Below are 25,355 nucleotides of genomic sequence, written 5' to 3'. Positions count from 1 at the left end.
TGACGTCAGCCTCTTAACTTTGGTAACTTGAACTCCTCACGCCGGCATTGTGTTACTTTGGCGCCCGCCAGCTTGAACGTCCGTCCGTTAGCTCGTCACCTTCAGGACATCGACAGGGACAAACCAGGACAAACGTCGGCCTAGATTCCAAGCACACGGTGCCACCTTGGCGACGCTTTGCTAACTGCTAACAAGAGCCTAATTAGTCTATTATTATTGGAATGTAACCTCGTTTCTATTTCCAGACAGCCAGGCACCATTTCCTCCTTTTTCCTGCTCGGGTAACCTTTAGTTGTTCTATTCGACACACCCTTTCTTGTTGCTCTACTCGCTTTCTTTGTTGTTCTTTGTATCGGCGAACATTTAAGTCGGAATTTACATCACTAAGTGTTCTCGGGCTGTGCTTGTAATCGCCGCATATGACAATCCCCGGAAAAGGATTCAAATGAGTTTAAAGAGGACAAATGCAATCAAGGCAAGATTATGTTAGACAAATCGAGATGATCATTGAATTGACAATTGAATTTGTCCTCGCAAAAAGTCGCTGCCGTAGTTTGTCCGCACACATGGAAGGTCAAAGTTAACGCATTAGCACGTGAGCATGCGATTCCAAACACAGCCGAGCTAACGATGGATGTCCTCTACAGTGTTTCTTCACGACTGCTGTTTTTATTTGTTGAAATGCTTTGTGTATTATTCCTATTCTGAAAGCATGTGACGTCCACAACACTTTATTTTTTGTGCACTCAATAAAATCTGCTGCATTTGGCATTCCACTCGTGTTGCTATCTGCCTTTTGTGCATTTGCTCAGAAGGAAGTCAAAGTATACCAGAATGTGAAAAACACAGATTGATCGTTTCTGCTGTCAAAATGTTTATTTGATGAGAATGTTGACCGAAGACGCTGCTTTCTGTATCTGGCCTCTGCACGCGACCTAATTGGAGGAGGTGCCGATGACCAGTGGCAGGCCTGAGCAATTTGGTGCCCTCGGCAAGATTTTACCTGGAGCGCCCTGGCCGTGGTCGTGGTGCGCGGCGTATACACCACGCAGACTCTCTCTCGGACAAGTCTCAACTTTTTGGAAAAGCGCATGCAAGAAAGTTTGATACAAAAATCCCACCTGTCTTTAAAAAGTAATTTTTGGGGAAAAGTGCATGCAAAAATATTTAATACAAAAATCTCACCTGTCTTTAAAAAGTCATTAAAAAAAAAAAACGTGCATGCAAGAACGTTTGATACAATAATCCCATCTGTCTTTTGGCAGAAAAGTGCATGCAAGAACGTTTGATTTCTTTCTGATTCTTACACTCCAACACAATAGGTGGCGGTAATGCATCTCGAAGCTGGTGCCCCACCGTAAAACAAAACGAAGAAGAAAAAGAAGACCTGATTCTTATTTCGCGATGAGAGCAGACGACCTTCTTCTAAAGCAGACCCCAGGAAAACGATTATTTCGCAGAATGACGTGAGTAGTATTTTTCAAACAAATACATCCACGTCAATACTTGAGTTTATTGTAGCGCGATATACGTCTCATACGTAGCTTAGATAATGGTTCACGGTGGTGCTCTGGGGAAAACAGCAAAAACGAATTGAAGTCGGTGATCTTTTACGACCACAAGCAAGGCAAACAACACCATGAAAACATTGTCATCGTTTTTTTCCACTCTTTTTGTGGTAACCTCAAGTAGCGAGCAGGTGGATCGGCCACTTCTTTAGGGACAACAAGGAGGTAGACGCTATTTTGGTTTTGTGCTGTGTTAGTGGAAGAGGCAAATAAATTACCCGAGACACAAAAAGCGATCACTTCGACAGTTAAAGGGAACCCACATCTTTTGTTGTTGTTGTTATTGTTGTTGGCACATGAGAGTCAGACGATAACGTTCAATGTCAAAAAGTTTAACGTCCTTTCATGTGCAAAAACCGTCATCAGTCGTCACCAAACTTTATTTTCACGTATCTACTCATGCCCACTTCGAATATCTGAAAGTGGACATAAGATGTCCACATGCAATTTGATGACAGTTGACATAGATAGGAAGGCTTCTACTGAAACCTGAACACGTCAGTACTCAGCCACAAAGGCTCAAATTTACCATCAACTTGAAAACTTAACTTGTTGTTCTACTCGCGCACTGAATTGTCTCACTGGTGAGGACAGTCAGCGTTCCATAGCAAAGTTAACTTAAGACAAAGAACGTAAGCACAATGATCATTATTATCGCCCTCCATGGCTCCAGCAGGAGTTTCCACAGAGCACGGTGGCGGCGCCGGTGGATCCATGAACGGCGGTGGTGTGGGGAAGCCGGCAGACGCCAAGGAGGACCCGCTGCTGGGGTTGGGTAGCTTCGAGGATTTCAACACCATCGACTGGATCCGGGAGAAGAGCAAGGGTCGCGACAGGCATCAAAAAGTACCATCTGCCCTTTTTTCTTGGTCTTTTAGGTGCTTTGTTGACATGGTGGTTGACTTTGTGGCTCTTGTTTTGTTTGTGTGTTTGTTTAGATTAGCAACAAAAGGAAGGAGTCGCTGTCAGCTTTGTTGCTCAGCGTCAGCTACGCCTTCTCGGGATGGCTGCTCATGCTTCTGGTCGGCCTTATGTCAGGTTCGTACGCGTGGTCGTTACCTCCATGACGTTCACATTCACGTCACTGTAGACCAAAATGCTTTTTTTTGGGGTTTGTATTTGCCTTGGCAGGCGCAGTGGCGGCTGGCATCGACGTTATGACCCGCTGGCTGTCGGACATGAAAGACGGCGTGTGTTTGACGAGCTTCTGGTCCAACCATGGACACTGCTGTGACACCTCTCGCCAGAACACCTTTCTGGAGCGTGAGCGCTGTCCTAAGTGGCAGAGCTGGTCTCTGCTCATCACTGGGACATCCCAGGTAATGGAGCATCTCTGCAAATGAGACAAAACAATGCTTACCCTCAGTCATAAATGCTAGAGCAAGGGAGGGGGGCAGAGACAGACAGACAGACAGACAAGCCTGCAGTTTGAGATCTTTGGAATTCAAACCAAGAATCTTGTGTGTGTCAGGGTGCATTTGCCTACACTGTGGACTACCTGATGTACATGTTCTGGGCTCTTCTGTTTGCCTTCCTGGCCGTGGTGCTAGTCCGGGCTTTTGCTCCGTACGCAAGGGGCTCCGGAATCCCTGAGGTGAGTCGACTCTTGGTCTCACTTTTGTCGAAACGCTCACCCGTGGCTGTTTTTTTTCCCCCGTCTGCTGTCACGTGACTTTGGTCTTCCAGATTAAAACCATCCTGAGCGGTTTCCGTGTCCGAGGCTATTTGGGCAAGGGGACGCTGATCATAAAGACGATGGCGCTGGTGTTGGCTGTGTCATCTGGGCTAAGCCTGGGCAAGGAAGGGCCGCTGATCCACGTGGCCTGCTGCTGCGCCAACATCCTTTGTCACTACTTCACCAAATTCCGCCTGAACGAGGCCAAGCGGAGAGAGGTGTCAAAAATGATACTTCGACATAGCGCTAGCCATAAATTGGGCCTCGGCCAAATCATCCATCAATGTATTCAACTTGTTTTGTTCCACGGCAACTATTTCATGGCCATTGTTTGCAAACTAACCGTTTTTTTTTGCAGGCGCTGTCTGCAGCCGTGGCCGTGGGCTTGTCCGTGGCATTCGAAGCTCCGATCGGTGGCGCCCTGTTCAGCTTGGAGGACGTGAGCCTCACCGGCACCTTCTGAACGAGCGAGGTGTGCCCCCGTGCTAAATATGTCGGTTGCTTGTTGCAGGTGACTTACTACTTCTCCCTGAAAACTTTGTGCCGTTCGTTTTTCGCCGCCCTGGTGGCCGTCTTCACGCTGCACTCCATCAACCCATCCGTCAGCGGCCATCACGGTCCGTTCAATGTGAACTTCCACGCTGGCTGGCACCCCGTAGAACTGGCGCCCTTCATCCTCTTGGGTGTATTTGGAGGCCTGTGGGGGGCGCTCTTCATCAAAGCCAACCTTGCTTGGTGCCGCACACGTGAGCGCTCCCGTGCGCTGGCGTACGTGCGAGAGAGTTGCTAAGTTACGTGCCCGTGTCCGTCCCCCGTAGGTAATTCGACCCGTCTGGGCCGTTACCCGGTGATGGAGGTCCTGTTGGTGACGGCGCTGACCGCCTTGTTGGCCTTCCCAAACGTCTACACCAGGATGAGCGGAGAGGAGCTCATTTCCAAACTCTTCGATGATTGCTCGCTGTTCAATTCCTCGCAACTCTGCGGACAGCAACAGGTTGGCGTGCTCCGTGCCTGTCTTTGCTGCGGCTGACTGATTCAGCGCTTGCGTACGCCCATCAGCCCACCAACACGTCCCAAACCGGCACAAGCAAAGATGTGGCACACTGGCCGGCCGGAGAAGGTCTACGCGCAGCTTCGTGGCAGCTGGCTCTGGCCTTGCTCTTCAAAATGATTACCACCATCGGCACGTTTGGCATCAAGGTCTTCTTCGCACACACGCGCGTTTTTTTTTTTTTTTTCCCTCCAACAAAATGTGAATTCATGGTAACGTTTGTGTGTGCGCTGTAGGTTCCTTCGGGGGTGTTCGTTCCAAGCATGGCGGTGGGGGCCATTGCGGGACGGCTGCTGGGCGTGGCCATGAAGCAGCTAGCCTACCACCATCACGACTGGTTGCTCTTCCGAGGCTGGTGCTCGCCTCGCTCCGAATGCATTGCCCCGGCCCTCTACGCTGTAGTGGGCGCCACCGCCTGCCTCGGTAAGACAACCTGCCTGATCTTAGCGCTTGTAAGGACTGGTAAAAGATGAGTAAGTCAGATCCATTTATCAAGTCCACTTATGGGCCCTGACACTTGTTGACACTTCAACCTCGGTCGGCGTTTCGAAACTCCAAGTCAGACGGCATACAGGTTTCAGGCACTAGAGGGCGCTGCTTTGTCTCGCGTGCTGACATGCCTTGGCTTTGAATGCAAGATGAACTTTTGTCAGCTCACCCGCTCTCACAAGACAGCCCGCATGAAGAGCTTTCTAGAAAAATGAGCAGAGAGAATGCAGGCTGTTTGGGAGTGTTAAAAATAAAAAATGTAACAAAAATATTCCAAGATATAACACTTTTTATTTTCAATCACTGAATAATACGAATGGTCACTGTCTACATATCACAAGATATCGCACTTCACAAATGAATTTTAAATGTAGGAAAAAAACAAGTTTTCAAATTTCAATTTGTAGATAAGTTTGAATGTTGGCAGGCATCAATTTTCAGCAATACGTGACATTTTGAAATGTGAGATTCCGTCGCTTTGCATATGTTGCTCGGCAGCTTACTGATTTTCAGATATGAACATCCCGGTTTGGTTTTTGCTGTTCCGCAGTCTGGCAGATGTTTTTGTTTTTTTTATGCTTGTTGCTGTTTTTCATTCTTTAATACTGTACATAAAGTGTTTTTCCTTGCTTTTGCTCTTTTACCATTTTTTTTTTTTTGGCACACAAGGTGGAGTGGCCCTCAGTGCACTACATTTGCTGTGGAAGCCTCAATATTTTGTCTCCTTCACTTCTGCAGTTATCCCGCAAGGTCAAAGGTCCCTTCTAAGGCGCACCTTCGTATTCGCAGGTGGCGTCACGCGTGTGACAGTGTCCCTGGTGGTGATCATGTTTGAAGTGACGGGAAAACGGGAGCACGTCATCCCGCTCATGGCCGCCGCCTTGACCAGCAAATGCGTAGCCGACGTTTTTGGACGGGTGGGAATCGACGAGGTGAGGCGCCGTACGTACGTGCGTGCGTGACGTTCAAGCTCCAAGACCGAGTTTGTCCATGTTCTCATCAGGCGCTCATCCGTCTCAGAGGTTACCCGTTCCTGGAGCCCAAAGTGGACTTGGACCACAGCAGCTTGGCCAAGGACGTGATGAGGCCCACAAAGTCGGACCCCGACCTAGTCGTGCTCACGCAGGACGGCATGACGCTGGGCCAGGTGGAGGTATGCACTCACGCAGACAAAGACAGACTTGAAGCTAGTCTTAAAGTACCTGACGCTTGATTAGCTGGAATATAAAGCGTCATTTTATTTTATATTGAGTGTACTTCTTGATATTGCGTTGACCTTGAATGACCTTGTCGGCGGGTAGGCGCTAGTGACGAGCACATGTTTCAGCGGCTTTCCGGTGGTCGTCTCCCGGCAGTCCAAGAGGTTGTTGGGATTCGTGCTCCGAAGCGATCTCCTCATAGCCATAGGTATGTGTGGGCGCATGTCCAGATGTCCACACTGGCTAGAAATGAAGTCACTTGGTGCTCTCTCTCTCTCTCTCGCTTCCATCCAGATAATTCTCGTAAGTGGCAGAAGGGCGTGGTCAGCGCATCCCAGGTGCTTTTTAGACAGCACGTCCCCACCCAGCCTCCTGAAGCCCCCCCTTATATCCTCCTCCGGGACATCTTGGACCTCAGCCCCTTCACCATCTCTGACCGCACGCCCATGAGCATCACCGTTGAGATCTTCCGCAAACTGGGCTTGCGACAATGCTTGGTCACCCGCAACAGGTACACACACACACACACACACACACACACACACACACACACACACACACACACACACACACACACACACACACACACACACACACACCCAATATGGTAAAACCTGACTACTTACGTTCTCACGTACTTAGCCAACCCGAGAGTTCAGTGCCATCAAGCTTGGGTGTTGTGAAATAAGAATTCAACTTTGAAAATGACTTGTGTACTTTTGCTCTGTTTTGGCTCTCGACCATACTTGGCAACGACAAACATGATTCTTTTCGCATATTTGCAATTGAGGCGGGTTGGTACGAAGGTGTTAGTGGGTTGGTACTATAAATGTAAAATAATTTTCCCCAGAGTCATTTGATTCCCTCGACAACTAAACCAGGATGCAAGTAGTGTATATTTCATTTCTCTTGTTTATTTTGTGGTGTCAGTCATAGAAATGAGCTGATCCACGCAAGGTGCGGAAGTTGAAGCTCTAATTGTCATCATAATTCTCCCCGAAGCAGTTTAGCGCTTTGAGTCGACGTGGTTCGTGTTGTTACAAGTTACCCGCCCCCCCGTCACACTTGACTTGCTGTTCCATGACCTCCTGTGTTGTGTGGTCTGGCCTCATCCAGCTTGTCCTTTGTCTCCTGTTTGTGTGGTTTAGGAAGCTTCTGGGCATTATCACCAAAAAGGATACCATCAAATACATGATGCAGGTAGCCAACAGAGACCCCAACTCCCATCTCAAGTGAACGCTTGGATCCAGTACTCCTCTTTTTTCTTTTTTTTTTTTTTCTTTTCTTTTTTTGCTCACACAAAAGTGACAACGACGTGCTCCGTTTGGAAGTCTGGCACCTGAACAAAAAGGAAAGACTCATCCCCAATGTCACGTGGAAGCAGGCAGGGCCTCTGGAATATTTCAAATCTGCTCCATTTTTTGTTGTTGTTGTCATCCTTATGTGCGAAGGAGTGCGCGCAGCTTCCTCCTCCTCATCCAGCCCGCAGAGGATTTGTGAGCCCATAGAAGAATGCAGGACGTCAGAGCAGATAGTGTTTGCGAATCTCCGTGCCTGCCCTGTGCCCGTCGGACGAGGCCAGACAGAGTGCTCCGAGTCGGGCCTGACGGATTGCCCCACCCTCCTCCTACTCTTCACTCTCCTCCTTCCAAGCTCCCGATGCCTTCAGTGTGAGAAAGACCGAGTCGAGGGAACAAATAAAGAACAGGAATCATGTCAAATATTTTCAACAGTTTACCCTACTAAATTATTTCCCTGACTTCATTGATGCCCCCCCCCCCCCCCCCCCCCACACACACACACACGTTTCTGTCTTACGTGTGAACTCGATTGCACTGAAATTCCAGACTCCAACCAATCATATTCTGCACGCTTGCTTCAGTTATCTGGAATGCGAGACGCTCATCAGCTTACTGCTGTTCTTTATAATATAGTGATTTCGTGCTATCTGCGGATTAACTTGGAAACTATTTTTTTAATACATTGGACGCAGTTCACAAAATATCAACCTTGTGAATGATTGTAATGAGGTGTAATGGCCAGCAGGTGTCGGCAGTGCCTTGGATAAGAGCATACGGAGTACTCAACGTGTTAGAATAAGCCGACGAGATAGGAAGTAAGTGGTCTCGTTATTGGCAGTTATCAGAGCAAGTGTACCGCGTGATTACAAAATGGCGGAAAAGGTACAGAGATACTCACTAGCAGTTACTCAGTCAAGAGGTAAGCTTAAACTTCCCCCATGATTAAAGTAATGTCGTTCAACTTTTGGTAACTTCAAAATGACAAATTATTTCATCATAAAATATTTTGACACTTGTATGTACTGTACATATTGCACACTAAAGTTAATCGCCAAGTGAGTTAGCGGAGATAAACAAGATGTGCATTAAAGAACAAACGGTGGTAAACAAATGTCAATGTAAGTCTGAAATGAAGAAAATATGTACATGTGTGTGTTACTGTGCATGTGTGTTACTGCAACACAACTATTTTTCGGGTTACGTACATATTCCTATACATTAGCTGATAGGACACGGGATAACGCGAAAATGTTATTCTTGACTTAATTTTGGAATAAGTAAATGTATTTGTATGGTATTTTTTGTTTATGTTGTAAAGGTCATGCTGAGGCTAAAGGTCTAGAAAGGATGATTCTGGCTGGTGTCATGCAGTCTGGGAACTATATTGAATCCCCCATCTCAATAAATGAACTTAAAACATTTTTTGGCACTACCTTTTTTGTTCATAATTATTTGGACAATATTAAAATTGTAAATTCACAATAAGATACTTGAAAATACATTGCTTCATAATTGCCTCTTGAGATTTTTTCTTTGGTTTTTGGAAAAAAAAATACTGTATATATATTTGAGTTGTTATAAAAGCAGGAAATATTGGTATCGAAGTTTAACTTGAAATATATCTTTTCAAAAAACCCTCAATTTTGCGAACACTGTCTTCCATGGCCATCTTTAATCTTGTATAATTCAACTACCTGGTGGTATTCAGTGAAATGTTAAAACATGGTAGATGACAAATCTAAAACAAAGCCAAAACAAACTAAATCTGAAGTTTAATATCGTAATTTTTGGGCACATTTATGCAAGCCTTGCTTTTATGCTAACAGAATTAGCTCCACGTTGTTGGCGACAGGCCAGAGAATGAAGGCCAGACAAGATGTTGTTTCTTTGGGTCTTGGGGAGGGAACCCAGAAGATGACAATGGGCATTGTCTCCCCTGACAAGATCTGCACTTGGTTGCAATGCTCCAATGGTACCACTTAACGCCCACGTGTGGAACTACACAAAGACTAACACAAGTATTCCATCTGCCCGCCCGAGCCCCAAATTGTGCACTCAGCCAAGCGCTGTGATCCCCGATGGCTCGAGCACGATGCTACGAGAAGTTGGGGGCCCCCCAACCGTTGGCGGTAGATTGACCCTTTTGTGGAATGTAAACGACACATCCAATGGATGTCACCCGGGATTCCACCAGGCCAATCTTCTACAAAAAAGGGTCCAAAAATCCCCATTGCTCTACGTGCCTCAACTACAACGTGAGGCTGGAATTTGCTGAAATACGTATTTGCTGGCCGCAATGGGACAATGGTCTTGTGATCATTTGTATAATCCTGTTGGACACAAACTGAAACATCTGGAGGCCTCAACCTAACAAGGAAGGTCTGAGCACTTTGCTCAAGATGTCTGCGCCAAAATAGCTGTCGAGAGACAACATCCACTTGTACACTTGATTTGAGCAGTCTCTGCAGCGGGAGGCAGGGTGCGGAATGTGTGCGGCGTCTCGACGACCGGCTTGTATTCCTGCGCCGGCTGACACTTCACATGGGGCTCGAGTTACCCACCTGACTTGCTCTCACACGCGTTCTGCGCCTCCCCTCCGGCCCCATCCCGTCACCTTGCACTTTCACTTGGAAGGGGGGGGGGGAGGCTGTTGCACAATGAAGTGAGCCAGTCCTGAGTTCCCATGGCCGCTGCCATTGTCTGGCAAGTCTTACAAGGCGCTCAAAGCATTTGGCTGCACCGACGCCAGTTCAAGAAGTCACCCTACACCCCAAAGTGTCACATCACGGACACGTGACGTATGCGTGCATATTTGCAAACGCGTGCTTGTGTGTCGAATGCAACCCGAGCGGCTGAGCGGTGTTGCGTGTGCCCTCTCGGCTTCACCTGAGGTGTTTTCCCACAGTCGCTCACGTAAAGCTAAATGACGCCGCTGACCTTTGTCGCCGAAACATGTTGAGATGGCCACTCCGAGCGTTTGTTTTGATTATTCGGAGGTCCTTTTCGTCTTGTTAAATATGCAAACAAAATGAACACAGTCGTCACTCCACTGAGGTAGAAGGAAAGCTAGATATCTGGTTTCTTGTTTTTGCATTGTACTTTCAGGGGAGCAACTTACTTGAGGGGGCAGTTTGCTACCAGACTGCATTTTAGGCTTCCAAGACTTTTGGGCGTGCGTGGACATTCCCAGGCGCATTTTGCTCCGGCTTCCTGCGACTAAGCCTTTTGTGACTTCGTGTGGAGGGGGGGAAGCCTTTTCAAAGACCTTATCAAGCCCTCAGTAATGCTCCAGGCTTTATTGCATTGTTTGAGGTGCCCTGCCAGGGATTGCGATAGCATGACGATAGCGCGACTCCCACCGCTTTTGCAATGGCCGGTAGTCGGACCAGTAGGGCCGCAACCAAAGTATTGTTGTGTGGCTTTCAGCCCGTAGTTCTTGCCTGGCCCCGCTTCGTCTCCTCAGGATGTTTTGGGATCCGCGTGCGTAGACACGCACGCGTTTGAGAAGTCATTTCCTGATTTGCTTGAAGGAAAACAGTGCAAAGCGGCTAATAAAAATAACCTGGCAGCGCCGGCCGTTGTTGATAAATGACGACGTGTGTGAGAAAGTGAGACGGCGGCTTCAGATAGTGCCTGCACGGAGGGTGAGCGGGCGCAGGATGGGTGAGGAAGGTTCGAGAATAACTTTCGGCTTTTTGTGAACGTCGAGCGAGATTCTCGACTTCATTTTGACGCGTCAATCATTGTTCGGATGTCCGTGGACGTCGGCACTCTTAAATCAGCGCCTCGTGCGGCGACCGCCACGCTTCAACGAGACGTCAAACGGCGGGAGCTTGACGGCCGAGAGCCGCGCCGCTTGTGACTCGTGCCGCTGGCCGCACTTCAAACTCAAGCGGGACGACGTTCTTCCGAATTGAGCGGCTCGAGTGAGGTCAAGTTATAACCTGATCAAGTCTCACACAAGTTAGCTCGGTCACACCAGATGTTTGCAGTCTGCGCGTGGCTTAGTTAGCCCGCGTGTTTGCATGGCATCGTTTTTGGAAAGGGCCCAAAGCAGTTTGCGTGCGGTCGTTTTTGATCCTCTTTGCTTAACGGGCATTTTGCCCTATTGGCAACCGATGAGCTGAACAAGTTTTCAAGGCCACAGCAGCCTACTGGCTTTTCTTGTGACCGATGATAAAATTGCAGTCACAGCATGCTGCCATTTCCCGTTTTGATTAGAAATGAAATTGGCAGGTCGACGCCCACTTGACAACAAATAATGTTGCCGCAGAACTTGAAAAGCACGTTTGGAATTGGCTTTTGTTCTCCTTCCAAGCGCTCATCTAACAGTTTTTATTTTTATTTTTTGACAAAGAGGCGTAACTAAGCACTTGTGTTTTATGCCCGAAATGTCACATGTTGACATTTTGAGCTCATGTCGTGCGAATACAAGATGCATGTTGTAGTATCATCAGAGTACATAAAGTCCCGCCTCTGAGCTTTGCACATCTTTGCGGCCAAAGAACAAACCTTCATATGTTCTTCCAAATGCCAAAGAAGAAAACAAATGGTGCTGGCCTGCTTCTAATCCATCATCTAAGCTCTCGCACCGCTCATTGATTGGCTTCACGTCCGTGCACGACGTTTTTACAACACCGTAAAGAAAGGCATAACATTCCTCTTTAATGATTGCGAGGCCACGGGCGGAAACATCTCAGTGGAAGGCCCGTGAGAGTGGTGTCAAATTTGCAACTCGGGGGCCCTGTCTGGCCCTTTGCGTCATTTTGTGGGGCCTTGAAATAGTCTTACGCAATTGGGATTCTTTGATTCATTTTGGCACAAAGTCTGTCCCAAAATGTACATTTTCATTTTTAATTGGATCCTGAAAGTAATGATAGTAGTAGTAGTAATAGTAAGGTAGTTGCACAAGTGTTCACACCCTCTTGAAACTGGGGAATTTACCCGTTCAAACTTTTTGAATGGGAGTCACACCTGCCACCATTTCAAATGGCTTTGAAATTCAAAGGTTCTTCTGGGAAGGATGTCACAATTCATGGCACAGACTAACAACACGCGACAACCTCTCGGGATCTTCATATGTCGTGCGCAGGTTGGCGTTATAAAAGTCTTCCACAGAGAAGAAAAAGAAAACAGTTGAAATCACACAATGAATGTGTGCTTGAACTTTGTGGCCATGATTTCAAAAGGTCAACACAAATTTCAAAAGAATGGAGGAAGGGCGTGAAGCAATGTGTTGCCTGCCAGCTGGTGTGTTTGTGTGTGTGTTCAAACGAGCTTGTTTTAGATCAGGGGTGTCAAACTCAAAAAAATTTTTGCGGGCCGCATTGTAGTGTGTTTTTAGATGTTACCCTCCCGATTCAAATTATCAGGATCTGATAAGATGATCATTTGAATCAGGTCTGTGCTGACTGCATTTAACATTTATTCTTTACAGGTCACATTCATGGTGGGGAAAAAAATTCGATTGTAATCTTATCATGGACTTTTTTTTTTTTTTTTAATCACTATAACCTGGCTCTTTATGAAAAGGTCTCTTGAGACTTTTTTTCTTTTCCTTAGCAACTATCGGAGGGAAAGCAGAACAACTCTGGCCCTAGACAAAAATGAGTTTGACAGGCGTGCCTATCGGAGAAAACGGCAACAAGAGGTGGAAAATGTCTTTGCGAATCGCCATTTGATTCCATGAGAAAAAGAGCACTCGGATTGTTTTACAAGCTCGGGCACACTCTGCTGGGAATGCGATCTCGGGCCCAACGTGGGGAATGTGGCTCCGATGAACCCGTGCCATGTCGGGGCGGCACCGGGGTGTGGACTTTGGACTTAAATGGCTTTTATTTTCTCCGGCTAGATGGATGGATAGACTGTTATTTTATTTTTTCGGGCCAGTGACGTGGCCAAAACAAACGTTCCGATGCACTGGCGTGCCAAGCTCGAGCTGACAAAGCCATCGCAACGTCGCTGTTGTTCCTTCAAACGCTCACTATTGCGGAGAACCCTTTTGAAAGAAAAGCTAAGCGGGACTTGTGGAAAGTTCTCCTCTGCTGGCTCATTGCTCTCCCTCCCGCAGCTCAAATGTGGACCGGGGCCTTCCGGGAAAGCTTAAATAGGTTATCAGTCGTGCGGGTGTGTCCATACTGTAGTTGACCTTTACTTTTCATCACACCCCCTAAAATTCTTCAAAAGATTCTGATAAACATGGAAAATTATGAAAATACCCGGAGGTCAAACATTTGGACTGACACATGGGGGGGTCCAAGCATATCGGGGTGGGACGGCAATGGGTGTTGTCAAATTTGTATGTTTGTTGGCTGGTGACGTGTGTGCACATGCGCCGGCCTGGGTCCAGGGTGCGTCTGTAGATGTCTTCTTTGCTCTCCTCTAATTTGCCGGACAAACTGTTTGGCTTGCTCCAAATGAGCAGCAGATGGTTCGGCTCAGAGCGGCTGTCAGCAAAATGTTTGCACGTGTTTACCTACTGCGCATTTGAAGCCGTAGCTCAAACGCAATTCTTTTCCAAAGTTCAGATAAACTTCATACCCCCCAGCATCGACTCACCGTGTTCTCGCTCCACAAAACATGTTTTCAAAACATTATTTTGCTTTATTGAGTACTGGACATGGTCCAAGGGTTTGATTTGTGTATAAAATGTAAACTTTGATGAAACTTGTGCAAATGTTCCACGCTGGGCTTTGCAGGTTATGCAGGAAAGACCAGGTTTGTCGTTGGCATTGTTACTATCTACACGGGAAAGAGAAAGACTAGGCTAAACTGGTCTGGCTGCTGGTGAGCCTCGACCTAGTTTTTTTTCCCTTCATCATCTGGCTCAGTCTCCTCCTCCTCCTCTTCATCACTGTCCTCCCTTAAAAAAATTCCCAGTGGCTTTAAACGGTCAAATTAAAAGTTGACATGGATGACTTTTCATATCTCCACCCTTCACTGATTTGTCAGTACACAATAGTCCTTGCACGTGTGATTTCTCCTCTGCATTCCTTCAACGTTTTATAGTCTGTACATTCTTCGGTCCGGAGTCCAAAACTTAGGATTCCCTCGCAAGACGAGCAGCAGACCCATTTTTCTTATAAAATTTCTTTAAAAAAAATCCTTCCTGGAGGATAAAAACATTGTTCATCAGCAGCCTTGCATCTTCTGCTCCTTTAGTGGTTTGCTTTGGCTCAAAGAAGTTGTTAGGACTTTATCCCGCCTTTTCACTCTCAGTCCCTCGCTGGTCAAGTGTTTTTTGCGCATCCCTCCGAGCGATGCGAGAAACTCATCCTCCGGACCGTAGTCCTTCTCCAATTAGTTCTACGAGTTCTTCCGTCACACCGGCGCTCAAAGGTCGAGTCTGAAGGCACCAAAGTAGCTGGAAGAATCGTCCGCGTTGAGCATAGTCGGCGACGACACCGAGACAAAGAGTTCGTCGCCGGCCCTCAACTCAAAGAGTCCCCCTTGATAGACGGAGTGGAGGGCGTACTCGGCGTCGGGCGCCCAACACTTGGTGCCGACCCCCTTTAGAAGCTGCCGGAAGGAAACGGGTTAGTCGAGAAAGATCGGAGCCTGCGAGCAAGTCGAGCGGCGTACCTGGATGGGGCTGGGGTACGAGGTCTTCTTGTAGACGCACTGCACCAGCTGGTGGCTGACGCTGCGCTGGTCCACGTCACCGGTAGCGGGCGACGGGTAGCGGAAGTAAACCTGGAAGGGACGTCCAGGCGGCTGACTTCGGAAACGTTCAGGGAGTAGACGCGACGTGAGGAAAAGGACGCTCACCTGCGAGTACAGGTAGTAGCGGCCGTCCTGGGGAACTCTCAGCCTGCCGTTGCTGAGAGTCATGTTGTGCAGGTGAGCGCCTAAGCTCCTATTGGCCCACGAGCGCACTATGTGGCGGCAGGACTGGTGCAGTCCCGTTTGAGGGTAGCCTGTTGGAGAAGAAGCCCGAGAGGTCACGTAAGGTCGCGACGAATCTCATGATGATTCCGATCGACGTGTCTCACCTTGCGACTTGTTGTCCTGTAGGGTCAAGTGGGCCGAAGGCCTTTGGACAACTGAGCTCGAGAACTTTGAGCCCGAGATGTTGAAAGAGCGAGGCATGGTTCTGGCCACTAAGGGCGCATGAAGGAAGGTACAGTAAGGTTACAACCAACACAAGATCTGCGTGTGCTTATGTGCATGTGCTCACCCATGAAGGTTTGTTTGGAGATGATGTTCTCAGTCACCTAGAAGAAGAAAAAGGTGGAAACAACTTTTATACCAAGCAGTGACATGATTAAGATAATATTAACACAGTTAGGAAACAGTTGTTGCATTCATTTAATTGAAATGTGTTAATTCAGTAACGTCTCCAGGGCGGCCATTTTGTCACTTGCTGGCGACACACACAGTACAGTAGGTACGTTGTTTTTTTTTTTAATGTAAAATAAAAACAAATGTGTGTTAAATATAACACCCATTCAACTATATTTTTTAATTGATCAACTGATTCATGTGTAATCTGCCAAAAATCAGTATCAGTATTTGTATCGTTTGGGTCCTTGTTATGATTAATCTCATTAAATAGCTTGTGAATGGATTTGTTTGGAGGATGAGCAAAAAGTCACAAAATGTCCAACATTTACACATTCCTATGACCTCCCATTACTCAAGCATGGTTGGTCAGCAAGTTGTGTGAAGTCACCCCCCCCCCCCCCCCCCCCACTTCTCTGATATCCGACTCCACGGTGGTTTGGTGCGGCGTCCCTGCCTGCCGCCATCTGTTTCTTCTCTCCCATTCACCCTGTCACCGTCAACTTCGCCGTTCACTTTCTTTCCCCGTCACTTTTATTTCCCCAAAAGCCCTGCCGGTGTCCGTCGTGTCGCCGGGCGTCCCGGAAGCGCGCGGGCATGCCTTATAAATCAAACTGAGTCTGGGTCTTCCCTTGTTTTGTTTCTCTTCTACTCCCATGTTAGCAGTTTGATGTCACAAAGTCCTTTCTGCTCTGAATCTCCCTGAAAGGCCTGAAAAGGCGGAATGTGATGGATGACAAGTGAGCTAATGGTGACCCCCAAGTGGTGTTAGCATAGCAGCTGGCCTGCTTCTCCTTCAGCTAACACTCCAGCTGGAAATGGGACTCCATGCTTCTGGCTTCGTTCAGTTAGGTGTTGGTTTCATTTGAGAAGCTGCAAACTTCAATACAAGAGGCTTTTTGCTCCAGGATTTTTTTTTATTGGGGGGCGGGGGGGGTTATGGGCTGGCCAAGGATATCTCAGAGGGTCCAGAAAACAAACAAAAATAATGTTACAAACCCAAATAATTCTTCAGAAAATGCTGATGAACATTCAATTTGTGTGTGCGTGATATTGAAGAAATTCCTGGAAAATCTGTAAATAGCCTAAATAGAACAATCTGGTCAGGTGCCGAGGAGGGGAGGGGGTTGGGTGGCGAGTCCCGTCTTGCGCTCACCGGCGCGGTCGCATTGACTTCCTATTGGCGCTCACCGGGGCCTACTCCACATGTTTGTGCAGTCTACGGTCTCGCTCGGCCGAGCGTGTCCGTCTGGGCTTTGCGTTCCTCAGGTCCTGGGAGCAGAAAATTGCCTCCTCACCCGTGAGGGGAAAGAAAATTGGCAGCACATTTGTTTCTGTGTGAACAAATGAGCTTTTCATCCTCTGGCCGGCCGCCGGGCTTCGTCTGATTCCAGAGCGGCTGGTTGTCTGTCTTCACAAGATTTAACAAAGCTGACTTGTAATGAGCCACCGGGTGGACAAAAAGTGAAAGCCGTGGTCGAGCTATCTGAGAACCCGTGCGAACGCCGTTTTCTCCTTCCGGGTCCTGAAAGAAGAAATGCTTCCGAGTCATCAAAAAAGGCATGTCTGCGTTTTTTTTGTGATGAGCCAAAAACAGGCAGTATCTGGACTAAGCTCCGATGTCTCGCCATCAAACGTCATCTGGATCTTCTCCATGTGCGCCCAGTTGGAGAAAAGACAAACATCATCTAACTTGGGCGTCTCCTCCATCGGGAAACCGAAATGAGAAAGAAACGAGTCGAACAAAATGAGTCGGTGATATGATTCAGTGCCCTGCGGACAGGGAGCCTTTTTTTTTTTTTTTTTTAATTTTTGAAGCGTCTGACCTTAGAGGACTTTCAGAGCATGTGGCACCCATTTCTTCTTTTTCTTGGACGTTGAAGACAAAGAATTCCAGCACAAAGAAGCAAAAGCAAAAGCTTTGTGCAGTTCAAAACGTGACAACAGAGCACTCGGGGCAGGCAGCAAAACTGTCTGCATTCCTTCTCTGGCTGTTTCGTCAACAAACGAGCCTTTCAACTTTGCTTCCAGCGTGACCTCGCCACACCGGTGCTTCACGCTTTCCGTCCCAAAATGGAGCGAGGTCAACTTTCGCCCCAGCAAACTCGTGAATACAAGCTGTGAAAAAAAAAAAAAAAAAGCTGCCGCCCGTTGCTTTATGACTTGTTGGATTTAGTGCCGCTCGAGTCTCTCTCTTGGACAGGTGAAAAGTGCGTGAAAGAGGAGAAGGAAGGAAGGAAGGCTGGCTGGGAAAAGGCCAGCGTGAGCGACAAGCAGGCACATGAAGGAACTTTTCTCCCGCAAATGAGTGGGAGCTGCAACCTAATACTTGAATACGCCGTTCACGACTCGACAGGCCCGGGCCAGCTCGCTCTGTGTGGCGACGGCGGCTCGGTGATTAATAATCCGCCGTAACGGAGGAGGAAGCGGGAATGCACTAAAAGGAAATTGTTTGAGTTTCATGTCAAGTGTTCTGGGAAAGCATATAAATAGAAACACAAAATTGCTTTTATATTCTTCTGTGGTAGTTTGGCGACTTTGGAAGTTTGACTGAATGCCGAAGTTTATTTATAAACGGAGCTACCCACTTTGGGGGAATTCCTTTTCTGTTACACGCTCCACTGAGTCCCGTGTTGAAGAACGAGGAGGCAGAACAGCACAGCTCTGACACGAGATGATGAAAATAAAATGTTTTGCAAACGAGGAACGCCAGTCACGTGACGTTCTTTGTCTTTCCATTCAGACAGCGCCGTGCAGTCCCAACTCGAATCCCAACTCGATGGTCAATATTCAACTTGTGCAGCCATCAGCTGCTCAGTAGCTGCTCAGTTCGGGATGGCACTCGTGTAATTGAATTTGTTTTCAGCAGATGTTTACTAGCTCATAATGTCCTTTTTTTTTTTTTCTCCCTCCCCTCTCTCTGCTTGCTTTTCTTTTCTCACGCACGCATCGGAAAAGTTCCGTTTGAGCCAAACAAGATGAAAAGAAAGCCAAAGCTTATCATCTTGTGTTAGCGTCGTCCGCGCTCTCTCATCAAATCCAAAAATAGCATCAGGTCGAATTTAGCAATGGCTGACCTCTGATTGGTCTACGCTTGACATGACAAGGCAACCCTCCTTAAGAGCCTTCATACTTAATTTGAAGTGTTGGATGAGGACAAACACACACACACACATGCACACACACTACATATGTAAGCAGAAAAAGAAGGTCAACTGTGTTTATGTGTGAGTCATGGCTGGCAGCCTTACAAAAAAACAACAATCTTTGTCAGTCTGCAGTCAGCAAGCCAAACAACGCGCAAAGCAAAACATGCTAGCTGCTTGACTCATTTTGAAAGCGAGCGCTATGGATTCCTCCACGACGACCTCGATTGAGAGTTGTCCTGGGACTTTACCTTGGAGATGTAGGCTTTGATGCCTTTGGCGAGTTTGATGCAAGGTTCTCCCAGGAGCTTGGCCAGCTGCTCGGGGATGTCCTGGTCCAGAGCGTTGAGTAAAGTCAGACATTTGAGCTCCTCCGTCACCCCCTGACTGCGCACCTGCACGCACGACACAAAGAAGAAACATCAGCAGCCATCTGGACAACCCATTAGGGAAAATTCCACCAAAAGTTCTGATGAGGTGTTTCAACAGAATGACTGTATCATCGACCATTTCCAACCAAATGACTATCTGGGAAAACTGGCCCCAGAAGCCTCCCCGTGATGCTCGGTGTGAGAGCGCGGCGGCTAACGACCACGCTGAGCTAGCGTGAGCAAAGACAACAACATGTACTTTTTTTTGTGTCTCCGTGTTTTGCCGGTCCGCCTGTGGAAGTAGGTCGACGCGGTGGGGGTTGACGAGTTTTGCGGGAGAGGTTAAGATTCTTCGAAGGAGCGTCAGTGCCAGTGACTCAGTCTTCTCCTCTAATGACATTCACATGTCGGAAGGAACCCCAATGTTTCCGTATTCTGCCGTTTGCTTCTTTCAGGCTTCCAACTGCATTGTTGTGTAGCTTGGATTCTCTCCAGAAGCTTGCGGCGAGGTGCTCGTGAGCCACGGCTCTGGTACTTTCCTCTCCTCGTTGTCACACTTTAGAAATGTTAGCGTTTACTTTTTCGGTCTGACAAACTTGCTTCCCGCCGCGCTGATCCGACGGATGGATGAGTTAGCCAGTCTGCGCTACTTGAAGCGCTAACGCAAAACAGGTGCATTGACTTGAAGCATTTATGTTTGTCATCTTTTGACCCCAAAGTGCTGACGGCGGAGTCCAGGGGGCGGGGTCACGTCCGTGCGGCTCGCCAAAACAGCCTCCCTTGCTTTGCAATTGTTATTCCGTTCCGTTGTGTTCATTCACCTCGACAAGGCCAGCGAGGAGGGTTTGATCTACGATGGGAAAGACGACCGTGGCCGTCGTCGCGCTCGCTCGGCCAAAAAGAACATTCAAAGTCAAAGGAGCAATACAAAGGTTGTCCAACATGCAGCCAGGGGGCCAAATGTGGCCTGCCTTATCATTTTAACGGGGTCCATTAAAGCTGATTCAGCATCTACTTCCTGGCTCTTGGACAGGTTTTATTTTTAAGGGATGAATAAATTCATCCAAAAAAAGACACTTTGAAAACTTTAAAGTGAAGCAGTTAGGTAAGGTAACATTTCCTCTCGTCCTTTACCAATTAATTGATTAAAGCCATCGATGCCCCACTGAAAACTAGACTGAGCGCAACTCCCTGAATGTGTGGCTGCTGACTGGCGCCAAACCACTTCTTCTAACTTTGTCCTCCCACTGTGAGCTTTTCCCATCAAGCGCTGCGAGACAACTCATGTCTGCGGCAGCCGAGTCTTTTTCTTCTCCGTCTCACGAGTACTCCCAAAAGTAGCCATCCAACACTGAGCCTCAACTGGAAGCTATATGGAATTGTGGAACGCAGTTTTCCTTTGTCTACCACCGGGTAAATTTTTGTCCACCACGCTGATGGGATATCACCATGGCAACCAGAGTAAACGAGCTCACATGAATTCTGGATGTAGCAGCTCCGACTCTCAGGAAGTGAGGAACAATACCTCACTGTTCCCACCCTGTATGTGTGTGTGTGTGTGTGTGTGTGTGTGTGTGTGTGTGTGTGCGTGCGCACACCATAGCATGCACATTACATGAAAGTGCACGTCTAAATTTAGAGCCATAGCTTGGTCTGTCCCTCTTGCTTCTTGGATTTGAGTTACGTGGCCCCTCTCAACTCTCGCTAATCCTCTCAAATGAGAGCTGTGCACTGCCAAATGCAAACACACATTGACACACACACACACACACGCACGCACAATACACATTTTTGCAGAGCGCTTTCCAAGGAGCCCTCAGAGATACAGTATACTTTTCGGGTTTTGGTGTCCAGCGAAGGCCAGCCAAAAACAGACTGGCTGGGGGTGGAGGGGGTGAAGGAACGAACACACACACACACACACACACACACACACACACACACACACACACACACACACACACACACACACACACACACACACACACACACACATTCATATACATGGCCAGTGGTCACAGCTGGACTCAAGGCATAAATCACTTTGGCCAAAGACAGAGAAGCTCAAATGTCAAAGTCAAAGCAAACATGGGAAGAGGTCCAACATGGCTTTGTCATGCACACGCCTGTTGCACACGCAAGTCCTCATGTGCACAGAGAACCTTGCGGGAGCATTGACAAACACAACATGATTTTATTTTCAAGCTGTAAAAAAAAAATAAGTGTGTCATTTAGTTTATGGATTCTGACGAGCAATGAGAGGGTTAATAGATGATCCATCATCATTGCTGCGTAATGAGCTGAATTCCCAGTCGAGACGCTTCATGTGGTGCGCACGTGTGTCTGCGTTGCGTGTTCAGCGAGGCTCCAGCAAGCGTCCGCGTTCACTCAGGAATGCTGCGAGCGGCCAAACCGGTCTCAAGATGTCTTTTGTGTACACCTGTGTGCTTGTGAACACACACACACCTATGCAACGAGACCACTCTCGGGCCTTGGCATGCTGTCCTCTGACCCGCCATTGTCAGCCACACTGCTCTAGATTCTGTCTTGCTTTGACTGATAAACAGGGCAAACTTGTTTTAATGGCCATCAAGATAGCGATTTATATCAGACGTTCAAGGCCAAAGGTCTGTTTACCATTCTCGTAAGCGGGCCGGGAAGGAGGAAATAGTTGAAAAATGGGTCAGGACTCTCGTTCGGCGCACGTCGCCATGGATCGACGTCCCACAAGCTGCATCTCGGCTCTTTGCAAATAATGCAAATGATCGAACGCGACAAGATGGGCTCTCGTGGCAATACGCCCCCTAGGGGTCATCGCAGCAAATCAAAACGATGGCTTGATGTTATCGGAAACGCCAACAATTGGCATTCCGGCCACTCTAAGCAAGCGAGTTATTGATTTAGAAAGAAGCGAAGATGACGCTTCTTCTCTGGTGCTTTCGTGTGCTTTAACCTCTAAAGCCACACAAATGAGCCGGTCATAAAATCGACCGAGATGTCTTGACGGGCGATTGTCATGGTCTCGTTGCGTTCGTTCCACGTGATTGGCTGCGTGCCACCTGACACATTTGCAAACGCCAGCCTCCCCGCACGGTGACAATTACACTTGTTTGCACCAGCATCAGTGCTGTAAATCTGGCTTAGAGCCTTTATCAGGACTTGTTGACAGACAAAGGGTGCAAACAAAGTGATAACACGCCCACGCACACACACGCACACACATGCGCGAATAGGCAAGTATCCAGATTTTCTGTCATCATGTGCAAGTTGCGTTGCTCTTGTCAATTTCTTGGAATGGTTTCCATCTGTGGTTTCCAATGAATGTTTCTAAATCCTTATTACGGAAAACTATTGTGCCTCAGGCATGACATGCAAACAAAGGAAAACAATCATTTCTAGAGAAAGGCGAGAAGGTGTGCTGCATTTGCTTATCAATTATCCAGTCATATTTATATACTGATATTGAGTAATTTGTTTTTATGCCACTGGCTTTATTGAAATGGGGAGCGCTGAATTGAAATGATTGTCGTAAAGGCTTCTTGTAAATGTTCGATGGAACGTTCTGGTGTCATAAAGTGATTTCCGTATCTGTGGAGGCGCTGCTGCTGCTGCTTGCTTTTCCTCCCAACCACTTTTCAGGTCGTGTTGCTTGAAAGGACTTCTTGGTTTTTGTGGCAAGTCTTTTTTTTTTTTTTTTAACATTTGGTGCATGGCACGCAATGTTTGTTTGGTGGCAATGCTGGAGAATTCCTCCTTGTCCCGTGTTGTCGCTCTCCACGGGTTGCCCTTGTTTGCTAACAGAAGGGGGTACATTCACACAAAGGGGGGGGGGGGGGAATTCCCCCCCACCTACCCCAAACACACATACTCAGGCCTCATGCATTTCATGAGGCCTATGAATGGCCTGAAAACAAGTTAAGAGCTGAACACACAATACATGTAGTGTTATTGAAAGAAGAAGTTTTTTGTGTGCTCCTCGGCCGCATGTACCCAACTTAAGTGTGACTGAACTTGTTGTCATTGCGCCTCTTTGTGTCAGAGAGCGTGGCGTTGGGCTTTTGGCAAATTGTGCTTGGAATAATAAAGATAAAGAGAGCTTGTTGCTGTCACTGTTCCCTTTGGGGGGGTCTTATCAAGTCACATGTGTGTAAAAATAAGATGGTCCTTCTCCTCCGCAGCTTGTCCTGTTCTATCGCGCCACTGACCACCGTGGAGTGTCTTTTCACAGCTGGGCTCATTTTTTGGAGATGTGTGAAAGGTTGGTTGGATTGGGGGGGGGTCCACAGAGTCTGACTTTAAATACAAAAATGCGCATTTTGATTGCATTCGCTTCCCGTCTGACCAAGAATGCTTCCAGATGGATTCGATCTTCACCTCTAGAAAATTTTTGTTTGGATTGTTGCTGTGCAGAAAAGGAAGCATACTGCTGTGATTAAGTCCATAAATGAGCTCCAGTGCGAGGGGGAAAGACATCTAATTATTATGACTTCAGGAGAGAAAAATGTCCCGAGCGGGTGTCCATATTTCACTCGACTTTTACAAAGTGTAGAATTGTTCTTACCTGCGAGATGGACATGTTCAGGTAGACAAAGAGCCCCGTGGTGGAAGCCACCTGCAGAACCACCACTACCGCCACCACTAGGGCCACCCACATCTTGGACGGCGCTTCCCGCCGACCTGCACCGCCGCTGGGCCCCACGGTCGGAACCATCATGTAGGTTGTGGACTCGCTGCTCACCGATCGGAAATAATCCTGCTGCTGCTGCTGCTGCTGCTGTTCACTCGGACTGGCCATGGCGCCCCCCTCCCCCGCACATGGAACCCACGGGACAGCGACAACGGTGACGCTCAATGTCCACGCAAGAGGACGCCAACTTAAAACGAGGACGTGCCCACCATGCCTGCTGGAGAGGACGAACGGATGAGTGGAGCTGGCCAGCAGGACGAGGCTGCAAGAAGCCACGGAGGGGGCTGTCTTAACCTCTTCGTCACCCGGGGGGAGGGCGGGGGAGGAGGAGCAGCAGCAAGGAGGCCTGAAAGCAAACAACTTACACCCTCTTCACACAGTGGAAAGTTGCTTTCTCTTTCGAATTGTTTCTCAGAATTCTTCTGTCTGGTAGATGCTTGTATTTAGGTCACAGCACACATTTAGACTCTCGAAGGACCGAAACGATCATACTGGACATCAATGAAAAATAAAATGACTTAAAAGACATAAAAGAAACATGAAAGACATTAGAAGGCGCGGAGAGGCAAATTGTTCGGTGCTGCTACGCTGCTGCCATGGCTGGTGATTTCTTTTGTCGGACGATAAACGCGCAGTGACACATTGTGGCCACACGAGAGCGCTCCAGCTCTTCAAGTAACCAAGATGAGGGCTCATGTCATTTCGATTTTGTATTTATGCACGAATTTTGGTTATTTCCTTTTTGTTTGTTTTTTTCTGGAAAAAATTACTGAATGTTTATCAGCATTTATCAATGAATATGTGTGTGTGTGAGAAATCCTTGTCAACCGCAAGGAAGAAAATGACATAACAGACTTGTTTTTTATTCGATAACTTTAAGAGCGGGTACGAATGGTTTGGCCTTCCAACCCAAAAGTATCTGGTGAAACTACTAGCCAAGCAATATCCGATTTGAAATGAATCAATTTGTCGGAGAAAATCGATCCAATCAAGAATAAACAAAAAAACAAAAGGAGGAAATGTTCAAACAAATAGATGATTTAGAAGTATTTTTAAATTGTGATGCTCAAAATTCCTGTTTGTGGGATGTGACGTGTACGACGACTCAGCAGGACTGAACGTCTGCTCGTCTTTGCTTGGGTTCCTGTGGAGAGAAATCAGGCGAGTTGAGCTAAAAACATATTGCAGACACCGATGATGTTTTGGATGACGACTTGTGGGGAAAGTGCAACGGGTGTATGTTTGGAGTTTGCAAGGTCGCACGGCGGACCGCAGACACACTCAACAAAACGGCGCTCAGCACCTGCGGACATGACGCCTCAGGTGCTTGCTGGTCAGGACGGAGAAAACATGTTGATTTGCAGAGATGGGATCAAGTCTTAAAACTTGACCAACAACACGGCTCCATTTTTGCTCCTCTTATTTCTTTATTATTTATTCATCGCTCTTGTTTATTCATTGTCTGTGCCTTCTTGTTTTTACTTTTTCTGTTGTTTTCTTGGAAGTTTTGTAATATGTCTTGTCACCGTGGGATGGTGGGAAACACAATTTCGATCTCTTTGTGTGTCTTGGCATATGGAGAAATTGA

At 47.5% G+C, this 25,355-nt stretch overlaps 2 protein-coding genes across 8 annotated transcripts; one reads left to right on the top strand and one right to left on the bottom strand.

Moving 5' to 3' along the window:
- The first annotated feature begins 1,355 nt into the window (after nucleotides 1-1,355).
- clcn5b (Cl-/H+ antiporter 5b) lies at nucleotides 1,356-8,702 on the top strand. Of its 7 annotated transcripts, XR_015068500.1 has the most exons (17): nucleotides 1,356-1,466; nucleotides 2,245-2,414; nucleotides 2,507-2,606; nucleotides 2,700-2,887; nucleotides 3,040-3,162; nucleotides 3,255-3,461; nucleotides 3,602-3,682; nucleotides 3,755-3,989; nucleotides 4,062-4,237; nucleotides 4,303-4,443; nucleotides 4,531-4,717; nucleotides 5,573-5,715; nucleotides 5,787-5,936; nucleotides 6,085-6,190; nucleotides 6,277-6,493; nucleotides 7,131-8,202; nucleotides 8,602-8,702. XR_015068500.1 is itself a non-coding variant. In XM_085933808.1 (16 exons), the coding sequence occupies exons 2-16, from the start codon at nucleotides 2,283-2,285 to the stop codon at nucleotides 7,216-7,218; spliced, it is 2,274 nt and encodes a 757-aa protein (XP_085789934.1). In that variant the 5' UTR covers nucleotides 1,356-1,466; nucleotides 2,245-2,282; the 3' UTR covers nucleotides 7,219-8,702. The 7 variants fall into 7 exon arrangements, 6 of the variants coding, with proteins under 6 accessions (XP_085789934.1, XP_085789983.1, XP_085789959.1 ...); XM_085933808.1 differs by having other exon boundaries at nucleotides 7,131-8,702; XM_085933833.1 differs by having other exon boundaries at nucleotides 1,378-1,466; nucleotides 2,242-2,414; nucleotides 7,131-8,702.
- A 2,777-nt stretch (nucleotides 8,703-11,479) lies between these two features.
- On the bottom strand, nucleotides 11,480-23,997 carry tnfsf10l (TNF superfamily member 10, like). The gene is made up of 7 exons (XM_085934293.1): nucleotides 23,642-23,997; nucleotides 18,961-19,104; nucleotides 15,460-15,496; nucleotides 15,275-15,382; nucleotides 15,051-15,199; nucleotides 14,865-14,975; nucleotides 11,480-14,801 (listed from the first exon to the last, which is right to left on the bottom strand). The coding sequence occupies exons 1-7, from the start codon at nucleotides 23,873-23,875 to the stop codon at nucleotides 14,616-14,618; spliced, it is 969 nt and encodes a 322-aa protein (XP_085790419.1). The 5' UTR covers nucleotides 23,876-23,997; the 3' UTR covers nucleotides 11,480-14,615.
- Nucleotides 23,998-25,355: the final 1,358 nt, after the last annotated feature.

The sequence above is a fragment of the Syngnathus leptorhynchus genome, chromosome 2 (assembly GCF_054491065.1).
Source record: "Syngnathus leptorhynchus isolate UIUO chromosome 2, UIUO_Slep, whole genome shotgun sequence".
NCBI classification, from domain to species: domain Eukaryota; kingdom Metazoa; phylum Chordata; class Actinopteri; order Syngnathiformes; family Syngnathidae; genus Syngnathus; species Syngnathus leptorhynchus.
Note: the sequence above shows the minus strand (reverse complement) of the source record. Positions and strands in the feature narration are given on the sequence as shown.

Excerpts from the sequence above, each read along its gene's own strand:
- clcn5b (XM_085933808.1), top strand. The coding sequence starts at position 2,283 with ATGAACGGCGGTGGTGTGGGGAAGCCGGCAGACGCCAAGGAGGACCCG. Across the intron at positions 2,888-3,039 it reads TCATCACTGGGACATCCCAG|GGTGCATTTGCCTACACTGT; the intron begins GTAATGGAGCAT and ends TGTGTGTGTCAG. Across the intron at positions 6,191-6,276 it reads CGATCTCCTCATAGCCATAG|ATAATTCTCGTAAGTGGCAG; the intron begins GTATGTGTGGGC and ends GCTTCCATCCAG.
- tnfsf10l (XM_085934293.1), bottom strand. The coding sequence starts at position 23,875 with ATGGCCAGTCCGAGTGAACAGCAGCAGCAGCAGCAGCAGCAGGATTAT. Across the intron at positions 19,105-23,641 it reads TGAACATGTCCATCTCGCAG|GTGCGCAGTCAGGGGGTGAC; the intron begins GTAAGAACAATT and ends TCGTGCGTGCAG. Across the intron at positions 15,497-18,960 it reads TCAAAGCCTACATCTCCAAG|GTGACTGAGAACATCATCTC; the intron begins GTAAAGTCCCAG and ends TTCTTCTTCTAG.